The 20,723-nt window shown below is 33.8% G+C and overlaps 1 protein-coding gene across 1 annotated transcript; it reads right to left on the bottom strand.

The window, feature by feature from the left end:
* Nucleotides 1–18,911: 18,911 nt before the first annotated feature.
* On the bottom strand, nt 18,912–19,551 carry LOC132062538 (uncharacterized). Its single transcript, XM_059455088.1, has one exon. It carries the CDS (start codon nt 19,427–19,429, stop codon nt 19,175–19,177), a length of 255 nt encoding a protein of 84 aa, XP_059311071.1. The 5' UTR covers nt 19,430–19,551; the 3' UTR covers nt 18,912–19,174.
* Between the last annotated feature and the right edge of the window lie 1,172 nt (nt 19,552–20,723).

Below are 20,723 nucleotides of genomic sequence, written 5' to 3' on the forward strand. Positions count from 1 at the left end.
TCCAGAGCACTTTTGATAATTTTGAAGTTGATGCATAACCAATTCAAGAGATCTCTTACCGCCAGAGGTAAAAATAATAACATCATCTGTATATGCAAGGTGAGTAATGTGTGGACCATTATAGGGCAAAATGAATCCCCTATATGGATGAATGTGGGGCAGTTGGTTCAACATTATAGATAAGACTTCTGCCCCAAGAACAAATAAAGAGGGGGATAGAGGATCACCTTGCTTAAGCCCCTTAGTAGAGTGAAAAGAATCCTTTTCTCACCCCATTAATAATAATAGAATACCAGACATTAGATATTAATCTTCTAATCATAGCAATCCATTTATCTGAAAAACCAAATTTCTTAAGAGCATGAAGAAGAAATTTCCAATTAACCCTATCATAAGCCTTAGCCATATCCAATTTAATGACTATGTTACCTCCAAAATTATTCTTTCTAATATCATGAATAATCTCCTGTGCAAGTAAAACATTTTTAGTAATAGACCTACCTTTAAGGAAACCTGTTTGATTCTCAGAAATAATATTAGGCAAAATATTATTAAGCCTAGAACTAATGATTTTGGAAATAATCTTGTTAGAACAATTACTGAGAATAATAGGTCTCATTTCATTAAAAGAGCTAGGATTCTCAATTTTAGGCAAGAGAATAAGACAAGAACTAGTAAAGAATTTAGTCAAACTTGTCCCTCCAAAAAATTGTTGAATCACCTCAATCAGCTCATGTTTGATGATTTCCCAACAAATTTGATAGAAAGAACCTCCAAAACCATCAGGCCCTGGAGTGCTGTCAGCATTGAGTCCAAACACAGCATCCCTGATTTCATCTTCATTTGGAATAGCCTCCAAAGATATTGTATATTATTGTCTTCCTGATTAGCTCTTCGATTTATACAGTCTAAGTGGTGAAGTTCAATTTCTTGATCATCAGAGAAAAGTTTACTGAAGTAATCAACGGCCTCTTTAGCAATCTGTTCTTCCCCTATGATCCTTTGACCATTTTCTGACTGGATCCTCTGAATCGTAGCTTTCCTTCACTTTTCGTTAATAACAGCATGAAAATATTTAGAATTGGAGTCTCTCATCCTCTAACCATCTAATATTTGCATTTTGCCTGAGAATGGATTGTTCACAGTTCAACCAACTAGTATGTTCAGCCTGAGCTTTATGAACTTGAGGTCTCAAATCATCATTATCATTGTCAATATAATCATTTTCAAGATCCAGCATCTTAGCTTCCCATTCTTTGACTTTATCAAACACATTCCCAATTTGCTTTCTGGACCAAATGCTAAGCTTGCGACTCACGTTCTTCATTTTGAGTTGTAGTCTTCTCATACTGTTACCCTCTACTTCTTCATTCCATGCTTGTTGTACCGCATCTTTGAAGTTCGGTTGATCAATCCAGAAATTCAAAAATTTGAAATACCTGATTTTAGATTGTTCTGAGGCAGAGCATTTTACAATCATAGGAGTGTGGTCAGATCATGTGCTTGCTAAATGTTCAATGTCAATAATGGAAAAGTTGTCAGTCCAGTGATGATTACTAAAACTTCTGTCCAACCTTTTCCAAATTCTCTTGCTTCTTTCTCTAGCATTACACCATATGAACTTGAGGCCTTTATAACCGGCATCCACCATACCACAATCATTCATATTAGAAATAAAATCCCAACTCTTCTCCATTCTGTGTGGTTTTCCCCCTTTCTTTTCATCAAGACTCATAATAGCATTAAAATCCCCACAAACGCACCAAGGTTCATCAATGAAGTTGTTACAATTTCTAAGACTATCCCAAAGGGGAAGTCTCTGATGTTGCTTGGATTTAGCATATACAGCAGTGAACCAAATTACCTCAGCATTATTCTTATTAGTCATTTTGATAGTAAGTTGTTGTTCATCATCTTCTGCTACATCCACATGAAATTCACTAGACCAGAGAATCCAAATCTTACCATTGCAATTTGAGCTACACCCCTTAAAGCCGAGACCTCTTCTGTATTTGTCAATATGGCAAGCATCAACAAAAGGTTCCTGAATAGCTATAATATGAGAGTTGTGAATTTGGGATAAGAATTTTAATCTTTAAAAAGCCCCTCTAGACTTTACTCCTCTAATATTCCAAATAATTGTACTAATCATTAAGACTATTAGAGGATGTTCCCCCTATTTGAGATGCTTTCACCATTGCCCTTGTAACAGGGCCTGGTTTTATCAAATCTTTGTTAATTTCTTTGCCATTCCTGTTTACTGATTTTGGGGATAGATTGCCATTGTTGATCAAAGTCTATCTATGTTGAGACACTGCATCTTCCATCTTTTCACCTTTCCATGAAGTTTTGGGAGCAAAGGCATTAATAAGAGCCTCTTCATCAGAAGATTCACATTCTTCAAACTCTTCATCAAGATCTTCCTCAATGTCACTTTCCTGCTCTTCAAAGATAATCAGAATCATATTCACTCTCTTCATCTTCATTGATGTCTTCATTATTGACTTGCTTCCCATTAGGATTCTCATCAAGTGGAGCACAAATTTGAAGTGGAGCATCAACTAAAACACTAGGACTCCATAATTGAACTTCACGGTTAATACCTTGAACATCATTGTGAACCTTTTTTAGTAGAGTCCCGGATATACTGGGAAAAGAACTGTTAAGTGTAGAAGGTATTTCAGTCCGCATCTTGTTGGCAGAATCATTATCAAGCTTAGGCTTTCCTGCAAAATCTTAAGTGATGGCAATTGTATTAACATCTGCTAATGAAAAATGAAGTCCAACCCTTTTCTTGAACAAATTGGCCCCAGAAGTATTGTTAGAGGAAGCAATATTTGAGTTAGTGTTATTTTTTACCATACCCTCAGAAGAAATTAGCTCTCTTTCCATAATATCCTTTTCAAGAGGCTGAAAAGAATTGGAAGTTGAAACAAGCTTAATTACTGGAAAATGAAATTCAGAGTGCACCTTACCAACCTCAACCTCTTTACTACCATCGGTGGTTCCCTGATCCACTATTATAGCGTTATAGTTCTGCATAATATCCTGAATAACCTCAGTAGCTTGTGCCTGATTCTGTTGTTGGTTGTTGTCCTTAGGTGGCCTTGCAACCCATTTCATCACAAGTTTTCTATTCAGCTTAGCCTTTATGCCTTGTTGTATCCTCTGTCTACTTAACAAATTCTTGAGCCTGAAATTCTTATGATAAAAGAAATTTTGTTAGTTTTCATGTTGCTTCAACTTGTTATCAGCTTGGGGAGCCTGCGAACTAGTATAAGTAATAGATATATTAGCACTTGATTGATTCACTTCCTTCTGTACAGAATTTCCCGCAAACATAGAAATTGAGGTAACATCTTTTGGCTAAGCAATTTCAGCAGGCTTAGAATTGTTCACACCAACATTCTTCATATCCAGATTACCAGTAGCAACTACATCACCAAGAATTACCTTAGACCCAACCTTATGAGTATTGAACACATCAGTAGAATTATTGCTAGAAAGTTCGTCACACCCCCGATTTTGGTAGCATTAGTGGCAAACCCCACTGATCTTTCTTCGATAGGCGAAGCATACATCTCTTATTACGCACATAAATTTTTTTCAAGAAAAACCGAATAATCATGGAATACATAATGAACCTTATAGGTCCGACAAAAACCTCGTAATTATACAAGGTTACTACATAACACAAATCAACATGTCGATGGAGCCGAACGAAATCGACATATCATAACCACGACGTCGTTCGCAAAGTCTCTGTCAATCCGTAAAATCAAAAGTGGACGTACTGCGACTCGTGCATCCCAAGAAAGTGGAGCTTGCCATCTTCAAAGGAACATCTTCTATAATCACTTCCTTTCTTCGTACGGGAGTACTCGCGGTCCAAGAAACCATTCTCATTAAAAAGGGGTCGATGCGGAATATGTACTCTTCTAGTAATATATGCAATACAAATAATCCAAAACTATCAATAGAGAAACTATCAAGTAAGTATACATATATAACTCCAATGGTTACCGTACACATACCTTTCGTACACAATTCATACATACCCGTTCATAAGCCAAAAGTGTATGAGAGAATAAAGGGTCAACCAAAATACCTAAAACGCTTAATTTGCAGTTCACGGACCGACGGGTCAAGAAAGTAGCCGATTTGCGGAATCTCCAGGTTTGATGTAACGCCCGGTGATGTCACACGTCGAGTCGGAAGTACGTAATCTCTCCATTCGTAACATTCGTCCACGGGATCATATATCGAACGGAATATCAAACGCCGCGAATGTTGACACCCATTTCGTATATCGGAGCTTTTAAATTACGGAGTGCCCGGATGATATCATATATTTTTACGGACGAAATACGAACAAATCCACTATTTTCTATCGACATACATCGGACGATCACGAACGCATGTAAACGAAGATGACATATGTCTTTTGATACGTTAAATTAATGCATGTCAAAATCATAAATCTCATACTATTGACGTGTCCCGCCCCTTCGATGAGGGACTCGGTGAAAAGGATCATGTATATCAAGGAAGAAAAGGCCGTCATATATGCAAACAACGTGTCCCAAACAATCCCTTATATTAAGGGGCTCTGAGATAAAATCATCATACCGAATCATATGTACATAACGTGTCCCGACCTCTCTATCGCGGGTCTCACAATAATAATCATGCGCCATCCCGGCCACCGTCCCCACAACATCTCATCATGATCACATACTTTAACGTGTCTCTCTCTCTCTCTACGAGGGACTCCTGAATAATGTCAGAAGTGTGTGCTCGAGAACATGTCCCGGCCCGCACTCGAAACAATCGTTCAATCGTATCGTGACGTACACACGAAATCATAACATGCCTCCGGCCCGGACTCTCTCTACATTGAGTCGCGCGCGGCTTCTCTCTAGTAGTGCGAAACATACGCATATGAAATCGGACTCGATGAATACATACGCTTATCAACATTTGAAGATTCGAACAAGTCTCGGGTTCTCACGAGTTAGCATCGGAGAGTTATAAGTATTTAACATACGTAAGCCTCTTCGGACTTTCCAAGCGATCCGGGTCGTGTATGGAGAACATTAAGACTTGGTGTAAAATATTCATATCAACTTACTTATACCCAAAGCTTATATATCACTTTATGTTTGCATACTTATATCGGATTTTCTATTTCGAATATTTACATCGTCAGCGCTTATATCAAAATATTCATATCAAATCATTCGTATCGGAGCGTTTATATCCAAATAGTCGAACCGGACGCTCATATCCGAATTACCGAACACTTATAACAAACTCGAGTAACATTAGTCAAAAGTTTCCCGTGAGAATCGTACGGAAATAAGACAAACAAAGTAATATACATAGGTCTCGGGTGTCAGGCCCATCTCGGATCTAATCGTGTAACGAACCTAAAAATGTGGTCATTATGTCTCATTAAATTATCCTCGAAGATTTCAAGTCATTTCTCTTTCGTTTTCAAAAATTATGAGCATTTGAACATTTATTTACAAAGAAGCATAAGCCATTTAATTCAATTTCTTGAATGAATAGTAACAAATGAACTCAACCTCGGATTTCTAGAATTAGGAAAGGATCCAGGAAGACGTATTCAAGCTTATTACATCTAGGACATGCCAAAGAAAGAAAAGGGTAAGCCTTACATACCTTTTCCGTCTCTTACGCTTCTCCAAATCCAAGTTCAAAACTCTCCAAAATCTATAAATGGTCACATTTACCAAACATTAATTAGAGCCTTTAGAAATTCAATCTTGAATTAACATTCGTCTACAAAATTTTCGGTAGCATTTCCCCTGAAATGCTCCATCCCCGAGAATCTAACTCGGCTCGATTTAACAACAACAACCCGAGAATGCAACTCGGCCAATTTAACAATAGTAATACCAACAATCATATCTTCCAACTTCACAATTATTTCAAAATACGTTCTAACATTACCAATTCTTTTTTACAATTCCATGGCATCTCATTTATATTCAATTCATAATTGTTCACATATTCAAATACCAATTCGAAACCTTCCAAACAATGGTCAAGAATGTTTCAAATAGTCCGCTCGACATTTCAAGCGGCCGAACCAACACACTACCTAAAATTATCCAAACTCAACAAGAATAATGACAACATATTTCTTTCTTTCAACTTCATAAATCACACCAACAATTCACACTAACAACATTAGTTTCCATAAACACAAGAACACTATATTCAATTCACTTTAACTTCTAAAACAACTTCCCGACAACTACAACTTGAACTAGAATTATCAAACTTCCATTTCTCATCATAGATTCCATTGTAACAACAACCAAAATACTTAAGAAAATTGATTCATCCCTTTCCATACTATACCACAACCACACGGCCTCAACATATAGTCCATATTTTTCATGAATTTCCTCATTCCTACACACCACAACATACACAACCATACATAACATATAAAAGTTTGAGACTAAATTCTTACCCTTTTCCAACTTTTCCACTTGCCAAAAGAAGCTCTTTCTTGCCATGATATTTATACCACTTTGTAGAGAATCTTGAACTTAGTAGGAATACAAACAAATTATAATTTTGAATCAAAGTTGAAGGCTTCAAGATTTCTCTTCTTTTTTTTTCTCTTCTTTCTTGCTGAAATTTACGGAAATTTGTGGAGCTTTTTTATCCAAATAAAATGAAGTTTCTGTCCCTTTTAAAAAACTTGCGCAACGTCGGTTTATCGTAGCTAGCATACGATCGTAGCGTGCATTGCAGCGCACCACGGGAATATCCTTAGCGTCGCGGTTCAGTTTGTAACGTCTATAATTCTCTACTCCGATGTCCTATCAATGAACGGTTTGTTGCATTACAAACTAGACTCGACGAACTTCATTTTAGGCTTTTAAAACACCTTAAAACTCCACATATACTATGAGATATGCGCCTCCATAGTTGACTTAAAAATTCGCCAAAGATTTCCCAAATTTTCGTCGAACTTATTTTCTTCGATTTACTCGATCTCGAAATATTCCGACGCACAAAATGCGGATATAACAGAAGCAATATTTTGGGTAGTATTAGTGCCAAATGCCCTGTTATGATCTTTCTTCCCATAGGCTAAGCATACATCTTCAATGTGACCTTGGTGTTTGCAAGAAAAACAGTAATCCGGCACAAATTCATACTCAATCACCTACGAGAAACCTCCTATCTCTTTGCCATTCTCCCCTTTGATGCCAACCCAAATAGAATCCCTTCTTTGTACAGCTAAATCAATCTCCACTATAACCTTAGCCGAACTAGGTCTAGTTTTAGCATCAGTAGCTTTGTCAATCTTTAGAAGAGTACTAAAAGTGGATGTAATACGAAGCAGAGCATCCCAGTTAAAATAATGCCATTTAATGAGGCCTAGCAAAGTAATCCATACAGGGGCTACCGACGTTTCTTCTTCCGGATTAAAATCTATGGTCCAAGTAACCATTCTCATTAAACGAATTTATAAAACCAAATACTTCTTCTAGAATATATGTTCAAATAATCTTCTTCAATAGAGAAATCCAGGAAAATGTGTTTAAGATTGTAATGGCCAATGGTTACCGTACCTTTGAGAGGAAATCTAGCTGCGAAATCTCGCCTAATATCATCGAGAATAGGTTTGCCATGAGAGAATTTCCCAATTATTGTGAATCGACAGTCTTTGGCTAGTTCCTCCTCTTCTTGACGGGTGAAGAAAGTAGCCGATTTGCCTTTATAAATCTCCGGAGGTTTGATCTGAAGCCTCGTCTTCTTCGGGTTAGGAATCTCTCCATTTGGCCGAATTTGTCCAGCAGAAAGCGGCGCACTCATAGCAATTGGGTCTAATTTTGGGAATCTTTAACCGCTCGTGAGGCGCTTTCTCTTTTTCACAATGGTCACCTGCTTACAGAAAGGTTTTAGGAGTAGCTGTTCTCTTTTGTTGGACTGAAATGGGGTTGATTATATTTCTAAATTCTCAAAGGAAATAAATCGAACACCTTGCATGCTTCTGCTACGAAACTTATGTGTTGAGGCTTATCTCCATGGAACTGACCAAACTGAACTTAAAAAGATGTATTAACAATATGGGAGAGACCGCAAACATGGATCCTTTGGTTGAGATGATAAGGCCTTAGGTCCGGTCAGCAATTTCCGGCGAGCTTAGTTACCGTAGGCAAACTTTTACTTAAGCCTTAAGGAAAAGTTCTGTCTTATGGGGCATACTTTTAGTTATGCCTTAACTAAAAGTCTGCCCCATAAGACAGAACTTTTCCTTAAGGCATAACTAAAAGTTTACCTATAAGGCAAAATATATGCCTTAAGGAAAAGTTTCGCCGTATGGGACAAACTTTTAGTTATGCCTTAACTAAAAGTCTGCCCCATATGGCAGAACTTTTCCATAAGGCGTAACTAAAAGTTTGCCTTATAAGGCAAAGTCTATGCGCTTTATGAAAAGTTCGCCAATAGTATGCTTTTAGTTATACCGTCCACATAAGGCAGAACTTTTTGCAAAGCCTTGCCTTGCAAAACTTTTTTGTTTTTACTGAGCGGGGTTTCGAACCCAGAACCTCAGGGTATTTTTGGCTACCTTTTCAAGCGCAAGACAAAATTTAAAGACCAGTAATTTGTGGGGCAAAATTTAAAGAAAAGAAGGCCAATCCGCACAAAAAAAATGATACAGTTGTAGAATTTTTTTTGTAAAATATCCTTGACTCAATAACTCTAGACAACCGACCACAACTCAAACTTCTTTTTTTTTGCGCGGATTACCCTTCATTTGGGGTGGTCTTTAATTTTTGTCCTTCAAATTGGTGGTCTTTAAGTTTTGCCTTTCGCCTAATACCCCGAGGTCGTGGGTTCGAATGCCAGCTCAGTAAAAAATAAATAAAAAAATCGCAAGGCAGAATTTCGCGAGGCAGAATTAGACAGAATTTTGCAAATCTGACCATGTAAATTCTGCCTGAAGGGAAAAATTTAAAGACCACCATTTTGAGGGGTAAAAATTAAAGACCACCCCCAGCGAAGGGTAGTCCTGCAAATTGCCCCTCAAACTTCACAATTGGGCTTGAAAATTCTTTAATTGTCCTTAATTTGTCGTGCGGTGAGCAACTGGGTCATTTGCACTTTTGTCCCATCCCTAATTTTGCTAGTCTTTAATTTTTGCTCCTCATAACAAATATTTTTTATAGGGTATAAATTTATATTTTCACATCATAATATCCCATAAGTGATGTCTCGCCTTTAAAAACTTGTACCCAACTAGGAATAAATTTGATTTTGAAGGGAAAAAATTAAAGAAGGAAAACCCGTGCAAATTCGTACAAATGCCATATTTCAGGGCGGTCTTTAATTTTTTGGTGAAACCACCCGAAGTGCCCCCTCCGCCTAAGCCAATTACCCGGATATGCCCCCACATAAAATATCTACCATAATATCCACACTAATACCCTGTTTGGTCAAGCTCATTTTTCCCCCAAAAATACTTATTTTTTTAATAAGTGCTTATTTGAAAAAAAAAAAGTGAGGTTTTAAGTCGTTTTTAGAAAATAAGTCTTTTGGGGAATAAGAGGTTAGCTTTTCGAAGCTTAAAAAACGATTTTAAAAGACTTTTTTGAAAAGTACTTTTGAAAAATACAAATAAGACACTTTTAAAAAGTTTCGCTAAACACTAACGAATTGCTCAAAAAGATTTTTTAATTAATTAGGCTAAACACAAATTTTCTTTTCGCTGTTTTTTTGAAAAGTACTTTTTTTAAAAAAAAGTACTTTAAAAATAAGCAAATTTTAAAAGCTTGGCCAAACAGGCTATAAACAGCTAATTTACCCGGATATCGACGTAGCAGATTCCCGAAATTGAGGCTCAGTTTCAGTTCCCATTTGTCTTACTTTCCTCCTTTTCTCTTAATTTTCCCAATTCCCTCGTTCTCTGTTAATTTTCTTTTCATTTTTGGTAAGATTATCTTCTTCTTCTTTTTTGTCCCTTTTTTGTTTTTGTCCTTTCTTTTGTATTTCTTTTTAAAACAAAAATAAAAATATTAACTAACAATCTGTAGATTAATAGTATATAGGAAAATTTAAATAATTAGACTACAACAAGAACTAATTAAGAAAAATACTAAAGTCACTAGCTTATTTATTATAACCTAAAAATTAATTTGCTAAAAATGATATAAAAATTAAGCTTAGTATTTGTTGTATTTTTTTTTTTTTGAAGGAATGAACATGTTAATATCATAAAAGACTAAGGAGCTTTTTGAAGGAATGAATCAATACTTTTTGAAGGAATGAATATGTCTTTTTATAATACGTTATCAATAAATGATATATACCATATAGGTATCATAGAGGATTGAGAAATATTTTTCTAGTTGATAAGGAATGAATTATATATATAATACCATATTAGTATATGATATATACTATGTGGATATCATAGATGATTGAGTTGTGTTTTTCTTAAAGGAATGAATCAATTTATGTGATACCCTATCAATATATGATATATACCATGTGGGTATCATTGAGGATTGAGTTGTGTTTTTATTGAAGGAATGAACCAGACCCCTATGATACCTTGTCAATATATAGTATATGATATATACCATGTGGGTATCATAGAGGACTGAAGAGTGTTTTTCTTGAAGAAATGAACTAGTCCTCTATGATACCCTATCAATATATGATATATACTGTGTGGGCATCATAAAAGACTGAGTAATATTGTAATGAATCTTTCATCTATGATACTCTATCAGTATATGATATATACTAAGATGGTATTATAGAGGACTGAGTGTTTTTCTTGAAGGAATGAACTGACAGTCCTTTACGATACCCTGTAAGTATATGATATACCATGTGGGTATCATACAGGGCTGAGTAGTATTTTTTGAAGGAATGGATCAATCTTCTATGATATCTTCCAAATATATAATATATACCATGTGGGTATCATAGAGGATTGAGTTGTGTTTTTCTTGAAGGGATGAACCAGTCATCATGATATATACCAAGATGGTATCATAGAAGACCGTGTATTTTTCTTGAAGGAATGAACTAGATACCCTGCAAGTATATGATATACCATGCGGATATCATAGAGGACTGAGTAGTATTTTTTGAAGGAATGAATCAATCTTCTTTGATACCCTCTCAGTATATGATATATACCATATGGGTATTATAGAGGATTGAGTTGTGTTTTTCTTAAAGGGATGAATCAAGCTCATGATACTTTGTCAGTATATGATATATATCGGCCAGATTGCTGTAGATTGTGTTTTTTTTCTTGAAGAAATGAGCCGTCAGTCCTTTATGATACCATGTGGGTATCGTAGTATACTACAGCAGTATACTTCAACTGCTATTGATTTGATATACTATATGCTAGAATAAATTTTATATATATATATATAAAAGTTATCCTCTTGAGGGACGAAAATTAAAGACCAGTGTGTTTGAAGGATATATACATATATATATTTGAAACGTGATTTTTGGCATAAATTCTTTGGAAAAGTATTTACAGAGAGTAATTGTTTGTGTTTAGTTAATCAATTTGGAATAACTTTTATCAATATTAGAAAAGTAATTTGTGCTTAACCAATGTCTAAAAAGTGCTTATTGGAAAAGAGTTACATTGTTTAACTTTAAAAACACTTATTTTGTTCCTAAAAGCTTGGCCAAACATCCTAACTCTCTACGATAAACATTTATTTAAGAAAAATAAGAACCTTTATCTTCCCAAATACTTGATCAAACGGGTTAGTAATTTTCATGTCATCGAACTGCAAAGTACGTACTAGGAATAAAAGTTAAGAGATCAGTAACTTCTTCCATAGAAAGAAATTGCTCATTTTGGAAGATTGTATATAAGTTAAAAATTTTGTGATAGTTTTGACAAATTGTGAGATTTTCATGTTAATGAGAAAACATATAACTTTTGAGATCCAAATAACATGTTCAAGCAAAATTTCTACTTCAAATCAACCCTATAGCCAAACGGGCCCTAAGAATTACACCAGCAATTATCCAAGTTCCATGCTTTGTAAGGTAACTAGATGGTGGTTGCCCGTGCGTGCACGGCCCCAATCTTTACCTTCATGTCCCTGTGTGAAATTGTTTTTGAATGCAGTTTCAAAAGGTGTGAATGTAGTGTAAGCTTATCAATGCATAATATAAAGGCAGGTGAAGAAAGAATTTTTTAAACTGTTGATATATGCATCCATGATTACACCATCAATATATATATATATATAACCATGATTACACCATCAATATATATGTGTGCGTGTGTGTGTGAACACATTACTACTATATAGAAGCACCACTTTGGTGCACTTTTTGGTCGTCCGTCTGTGGGCCCCAAAAAAAAATTTGTGGGCCCACATATTATTAAACACAAATCAACTAATATTTAAAAAAAAAAAAAATTAGGTCCCCATATTAAACACAAACCAACCAATATTAAAAAAATAAACAATGTCAAAAAAAACGCCAAGTAGATTAGAAAGAAACACTAATATAATAAAGTTTTAGATGATAAACTACAATTTAGTTGTGGGCCCACATATTAAACACAAACCAACCAATATTAAAAAAAAAAAAAAAAAAAAAAAGAAGTGCAGCCTGTCTCCAAACTCACGGGTAAAAAAAAAGGGATATTAACAAAATGTCCCATATTAAAAAACAAACAATGTGTGCAAATTTTGTATTCGAACACTAATATAATAAAGTTTTATATACGGATCACAAAACTACAATGTTATATTAATCGGTTTTAAACATTAAAAAAATAAAGTAAAAAAGGTGGAACCCACTATCTCCAAACTCACGGGAAAAAAAAAGTAGATCCCATATTAATAAAATAAAGCAATATAAAAAAAAATAAGTGAATCCCATATTAAAAACAAACAATGTCAAAAAAACGTGCGTACTTTGTATTCGTAGCAAACACTAATATAATAAAGTTTTAGATACGGAAAGACAAATTACAATGTTATATTAATCGTGTTTTCAACATATGTGTATATATATATATATATATATATATATATATTATATGCATAAAAAATAAATATAAACTAATAACGTCCAAAAGTAAGTGCCTATACTAAACAACACCAAGCAATATAAAAATGGACCCTATATTAACAAAATCAAGAATATCAAAAAAAAAAAAAAAAAGTGAACCCCATATTAAAAAAAAATAATGTCCAAAAAAAAAAGGACTTTATTTTCGTAACACTAATTTCCAAAGTATCTCATTGGGTCAATAATTTACGCGATCATTGCCACGTGCGTATCAATCCATTAGGGGGAGCAAATGAAACCGTTTTCCAAAAAAATTAGCTAAACCATACGCTTTTTTTTTTATATTAGCCTGAGATCTAATCTAAATATTAAACTATTGTATTTGCTATCCCGCCATGTCATTTATTTGTTATGTTCACTAAAAATAAATATACTTAAAATATTTATATTTTAAAATAAGATATAATAATGTGAAAAGAGATTAATGTCGTAAAAAAATCAAATAGACATCAAATAATGAATAAAGTAAATTAGTCAAATTATAATTCTAATCGACGTTTTCTTAAAAACCATGCAAAAGACAAAATACGACGTAAAATGAGCCTAAACCGAGAATATTTATCAAAAATTAAAAAATAGTATTTCATCATTTAAATAGAAAATCAATTTCTATTTTGTTTCGTTTTAAACATGTAAAATTAATTTAATAATTTGAATTAAATTGTCCAAATCAAAATTTGATAAAAAATAATAAGTATTTTACACCTTTAAATTAATCGAATTAAAATTGAAAATATCAACTCGATGCTTAAATATTGCTATTGTTTTATTTCAAAGAGATAAAATAGTTTAAACAAGTCTTCTTTTAAAAATATTAATAAATTTGCCGATTTTGTATTCGTAGCAAACATTAATATAATAAAATTTTAGATACGGAGACAAATTACAATATTATATTAATCGTGTTTTGAACATAATATATAGTCTATATATATATATAATCACTATTTAAAGACAATTACATACACATACGCACCGTAATTTAAAAAAGCGCCCGTTGATTTACATATGCAGCAGTCAGCTGCTATGCCATTGAAAATCATCTTGTTTTTGCTGTTATCATTGTAGCAGTATTGTTGCCGTACTTGACAAAATAATTGTAAAGACTAAAAACACCTGCACAGCTGGTGAAATAATGTTAACAATAGACATTTGCCGAAGTGATCGGCGAAGGAAAAAAATAAGCATATTGACATTAACATGTTCTTTCATAGTAAATGTGCTTAGGAAAGTTCCAAAAAGAAATAACGGAAGAGAATAAGCCATGGTAAAATATTATAAAAGCATGATAGAGCAATCTGAAAAAAGGAACAGTAACTACCACCAATTAATACGATAATTAAACTACAAAAAATAACAAATAATAGCAGGAATCGAAGGATATAACACTATAACATAGACCAATTAAATGAAATCATACTGATTACTTATTGAGAAGGAATAACACCGCTTGGTTCAGAACAAACACCAGATACCAATATATGTATTCACATCCCATGTTTAAATTCATTTGCTTAAGATCCAAATCACTAACCTACAGAACTAATATAAGCCACAACCAGTCACGATATCCTTCCTTCATCTTCAAGTCTTGTATACAATATATGAGCAACCCATGTGAGCTACTCACTTCCATCCCAATTCCCTAACTACATCAAACGTGAGAAATATATAGCTGGTTTTTCTTGTGTGCTATCAGCGACAGAAACAGTTGAGAAAATCCAACAGAAGTTTCCGACCTTTGACTTGATCCGTTCTGTTGAAAGCCAAAAATCCAATCAACTGTCAGTCAATTAAGTTGGAACTAAAAGCCAATCAACTGTCAGTAGCAAACTAAAGCTCATTTACATCATAAGTAGTATTTCGGCCTTTAGTTGGTGTAACTACTACAGTTCATGATTCATTCAAACTCATGCTTATCTAATACTTGAAACTACTATAGTCCATCGTTCATACAAACTCATACTTATCTAAGACTTGAAACTACTAATTATCTAAGACTTGAAACTACTATAGGCCATGGTTCATTCAAACTCATGTTAATGTAAGATTGAAAATCAACTGATAAGTATCCACAAATACGTAGCTTATTTAACAAATTAGAGGTGCAATATAGCAACAACATAAATAATTTATTATTTAGTTCAGATGACCCAAAATCATATAACACAACACTATAAACCAAATCTGGAGATATAGCTTGCTCTTGTTTAGTATTTCATTGTTTACTCTTTAAAACATTTAACTTAGATTACTGCTATAAATACTTCTGGTTAGTTCAAGCTACATATACAATTATATAGCCCCTATAACTTAAATGAAGTTTAATAGTCCAGCAACTCCATGAAAAAGGAAAAAAAAAAAAAAACACTATAGTAAGACCAAAAAACTAAGAGCAAACAATGTGAAGACATGACCCCAAAAAAAAAAAAAAAATTTAAACTGGTTTTTGTTCATGTTTCCCCTCGAAGGCCCTTCTCATCATCTATATGTATAATCTATATACTCAAATGCTTAGCTCAAGAAGACAATAAAAGAAGGCATTGTGCTATCCCTGTGCTAAACAGAGAGCAACTTAGTAACTATTCTTTGATAACATTCTAAAGCAATAATACCTAAATTGCTAAGATTAAGGACCAAGAGATCAACCAAAAAAAAATTCCTACGAACAATGCGACAAATCAAGAATAAAAGACTATTGGGCAAGGTTAACTCGTTCGTCTTCCTCAAAATTGTCAAGTGAATCTCTAAAGTAAACAATAGAGGGATTAACCAATCCATGTTTATCAAGATAGATTCAGATACACAAATTTGTAGAGGAGTTCATTAACCTGAAAGTTTTCTATATAAATCTCACAGTCATGTTATAGGCATCAGCCCATCATTGTAACACGATTACGCTAGCACTTTAAGCTATGTATGACTAATTACTAAACCATTAAACACAACAAAAAGAGGAAAACCTATGAACACATTAAAGCCAGCATTGAATTTTTTCCTCAGCTCCCACTTCGTATTGCATGATCATTGAAGCACGAAATTTTCTACATCCTTATACCTCAGTTTATATTTAATAATAAAACATTTGTACGTGGAGATCAACATCTCTAGATACTAAATGAGTTGTTGCTGCAAAAATAATCCAATTTCACAATCTTAATTATACTAATGAGTTGTCGTCATTGTTACCTTGCCCAAAATTGAAACTTTGACGTAGGATGAGTATCGAGCTTGCTGCGGATGCCACAAGCAAGAGTAATTCTTGATGCCACAAGCAAGAGTAATTCTTTCTTGCAAATCAAAATAAATGGAGGATAAAATTAATTTTTACTTCTCCTGATTTTAAGAGATATGGGGGGGATTGAAAGAAAATTACACATATGCAACTATAAGAGAACTTCCAGACAAACCCATCTTTTTCAATTTGCCGACTTCGAGAAAATACCTTCAGTTTTTATAAGGAAACCCATCTTATTTTCTTTCAATCTTTCCTTCCGTCCCCATCTCTTTTGCACTTCTCCTCTTTGTTACATCATAGATTTTCACTGAAAATTTCATCACTCTTTTTCTTCTCTATCGGAATCAGAATTTCTTGCTCTTTGTTTTCAGAAGCTTCATTGTGGTTAATGCTAAGGGCAGCTCGTATGACCGAGAGAGAAAGAAGAATGGAGAAATTTCCAGAGATGCAGAGATTGATGCGGTGACTCTTCAATTTTTAGGGACATAAAAAGTCTGAAATACCCTTAAGAAAAAATATATTGTCCTTAAGCACACATGTGATCTCATCCTCTAGCTGACTCTTCTATAATAGTTAAATTAAAATAAGAAAAGGAAAGCAGAACCGTATGTCAGATTTTCACCTCATACGGTTCCTCTCTTATGTGCATAATGAGAATAATATACATAGAATCAAAAAAGATTTAACGATAAAAATATTCTCATCATGAACTCAGCAGGGCTAGTGTTTTTACAGGAAATCTCTAGCCAACCTTTAAGGGAAAATAGCTTTTTTAGTCCTTGTGTTATTAAATTATTCCTATTAAATTATTCCTATTTTAGTCCTTGTGATATTCGGTTGAGCGCATTCAACCTTCAATTAAACAATGCGTGTGATTTTAGTCCTTCAACTAACGGACATCAAATAAAATAACGGTCTGTTAAATTGTAGAGGGGCAAATAAGATCTTTCATGTTATTTTGAATGCATACACTTAAAAAGAAAAAGACTTTCTTTGCGTTCTAATTCTCCAGTTTCTCTGATTCTCGTTGTCTACCTCAATGGACAGTTTCTCTCTATCAATCATTTTCTTTCAAGAAAAAATTAAATATTTGCAGTTGAGATTGTTATCCGCAAGTGGGGGTAACCTCCATTTCTTCTTCTTTCTCTTTTGGATCTTGCAAAGAAGGTTGTTACTATCATACTAATAGTTGCCTTGGCATGGACCCTTACACACGGTGCAGCCCTGCACCCAATGCCCCGATACTAGGACACCCTTATAGAGAAATTTGAGATTAATGAGAAACATGTTGCATTACACGACGAAGAAGAAATGATAAATTAAACCGGCAAAGAAGAATACCGATACCCTACATGATCTATAGATGAATCTTGAAGATAACAAATGGAAGTTAGTGTGCGTAGAGTGTTTTGTGATGTTTTCAACTTTCTGCCATGCGTAATGATTAACCTACTAGAATATATTGCTAGAAAGAATTCATGGAATTGAACCACATTAGAAATTTAAATACTCAGATTTGCCCCTTTGCAATTTAACAGACCGTTATGTTATTAGATGTCTACTAGGTGAAGGACTAAAATCACACGCATTGCTTAATTGAAGGTTGAATGCGCTTAACTGAATATCACAAGGACTAAAATAGGAATATCGCAATAACACAAGGACTAAAAGTGCTATTTTCCCAAAAGGAAAATATAGAAGGGAAATGCTCTCTGCAAGAGTAACACTTTTATCCTAAAAGGAAAACTCGTAGCAATTTGTGATTACTGTTTTTTGAGTTGAGAGGTTAGTTTTCAAATCCACAAATTTAATCAATCATTTGCATCTATATATCCATCGTAAAGTGAATGTTCGTCTTTGATTAACTATTCTTTCGACAAATTAATTAGAGAAACTGATGACTAATAATTATTTTCGCCTTCAACCCAGGAAGCTCTAAGAATGGAAGTATCTTTAGAGATAATCTGGGTGATGTGATTACAATATTTGCTGAAGCCAATCCAGCAATATGGCTGATGAAGCCAAAATTATGTTACAAGGAATTAACTGTGCAATAGTAGGGGTAGATTCAATGTGGTAGTAAAATCTAATACTGATAGTCAACACGATTAACAATGAAATGAAACATCTTTTTGTAAAATTAATTGCATTTAAAGTGTAATGGAGGAGTATGTCCAACCTAGCAAGTAGCGATCTTGATCAACTGTCCATAAAAATAATTTGAACCTCCATCATATTCTGGAAGCAAAGTTCTATATATGTCTTGCTCCTTATGCTTATTTCTTTTCATTATCTACAGGTTGAGAACTTGAGATCATTGTCAAACCCCCCTCATTGTGGTGGATATTTGATTAAGAAAAAAAAAAATTAATTTCGCCATCTGTAAATTTGATAAGTTTTAGAAATTGTCATTTCAGGTTTCCTTTGGGATTCGCTCAGCCGCACGGGGTAACACGTTGAAACAAAAATTTTGACAAGACAATAATATGGACAAAACTCAATTAATATACAGTATATAGGTTTGACAAGACAATAATATGGACAAAACTCAATTAATATACAGTATATAGGTTCAACAGATATCTATTTAAACCTTCAATTAATTAAAATATTTACAACAAACAACGAATTTTGTAATCTACACGTACGAGGTAAAAGGGGGGAGAAAAAAAAAACCTATATCAAATTCACACCAAATAATCTGGTTTAACTATGTCCAACAACAAATCAAAGAATATCTAATATTATAAGCACACAAAATTAAACCTAAAATAACATCGAGGCCATATTAATATTTGAGACCATTAAAAACTAGTTGTCTTGGAATAACTTGAAAGAATTTGAAGATGTCAAGTCCTTTGAAGTAGGAGATGGTTCACCACCGGCAGGCAAGTCGGCGAGTGCGGCAGCGATCCGGCGAATGCTGACTGAACGAGCCGTTTTGAAGCTGTATGATCTTTGTGTCTTGGAAAATACGTTTGAAGACTTTGATAGAATCAAATAAACCAAAGCTTGGACCAAAACAAACAGACCTATTTTTACCAACATATTTGCATCAATCTCCATTTCTTTTTTCAATTTCTATAGGGTACGTACTAGGTTCTTGAATAAAAGTAGGAGTATATATGAATTTGGAGAGAGTTGAAGGAAGAGGAATTTTAGAATTGAAAGGAAAATTTGAGAAACTTGTTATGTGGGAGACTTGTATATAAAGAGAGACAAAACAGAGCTATTGAAGCGTGTGACTTTCAAATTAGGCGACCACTTCCACCTGGCTTTGTCTTTGACATGGCTTCAAGAAGTAACTTCTCAAGCAAATTAACGGCTGCATGGAGTTTTCCATCTATGGTTTTACGTACTCATCACACTTCTGCGGCCCATACATATAATATTGTAATACTACTAATTAACTAAAAATAACATGGTTATTTATTGTGTATGAATTCGAGGAGCATTAGTAGTATAAAATTTTTATACGTAATTTCTTAAAAAATGTCCTTATTAAAACTTTGAGAATTTGTTAATCCAGGAAATAAGTGAATTGTGTTTATTAGATTTGTCATAAATTTTTTACTAAGAGCCCGTTTGGGCTGGTTTATTTTAAGTGTTTTTAAGCCAAAATAGATTTTAAGCCATTTTGTAGCGTCTGAATAAAATAAAAAGTATTTTAAGCACTTATTTCTAAGTCAAAATAATTAAAATAAGTCAAAAGCTACAAATCCTAATTTATGGTTTATGCTTAAAAGCCACTTAAACTAAGCCCATCCAAACGGGCTCTAAAATATGAATATCGAGAAACATGAAGATGTCCAAAAGAGGATTCTAAGATTATCTGGTACATTACAAATTTTTAATGATTTGGAAATTGTTAATTATCTCAATAATTATCAACAATCTAGAAATTGATTGGTTGGACCTTATTACACCAAGTAGGACTACTAAAAAGAAAGAAAATATGAAAGGATACTTCGTGAAATTAAAACAATGTTTGCTTAGCTTCATGTTGGTCATAAATTATTAATCCAATTTAGCAAGCACCGTTCCCTTTAAAATAAACCACATTATAAAAATAAGAATTAAAAGATAGCAAGTTCAATTTCACTAATTTATCATGTCGTTTGTAGGTCCTTTCTTCCCCTTTTCGGGAATAAAATAAACAATTACACTGTTGAATGAATTGAATGGGAAATCAAGTTATTTCGATGAAATTGGATTGCTTGACCCTCACAATCAATAACAGAAAGGCCCTTATTATTATAATACTTTTTAACGGACATTTGTTGCTTTAACACCTAATTGCCAAATTGTTTAAAATTGTTGCGTACCAATTATCTTACGTGTCACCTATGCAGAAGAATTA

Source organism: Lycium ferocissimum, chromosome 7 (genome assembly GCF_029784015.1).
Source record: "Lycium ferocissimum isolate CSIRO_LF1 chromosome 7, AGI_CSIRO_Lferr_CH_V1, whole genome shotgun sequence".
Classification (NCBI taxonomy): Eukaryota; Viridiplantae; Streptophyta; class Magnoliopsida; order Solanales; family Solanaceae; genus Lycium; species Lycium ferocissimum.

Excerpts from the sequence above, each read along its gene's own strand:
- LOC132062538 (XM_059455088.1), bottom strand. The coding sequence starts at position 19,429 with ATGGAGATTGATGCAAATATGTTGGTAAAAATAGGTCTGTTTGTTTTG.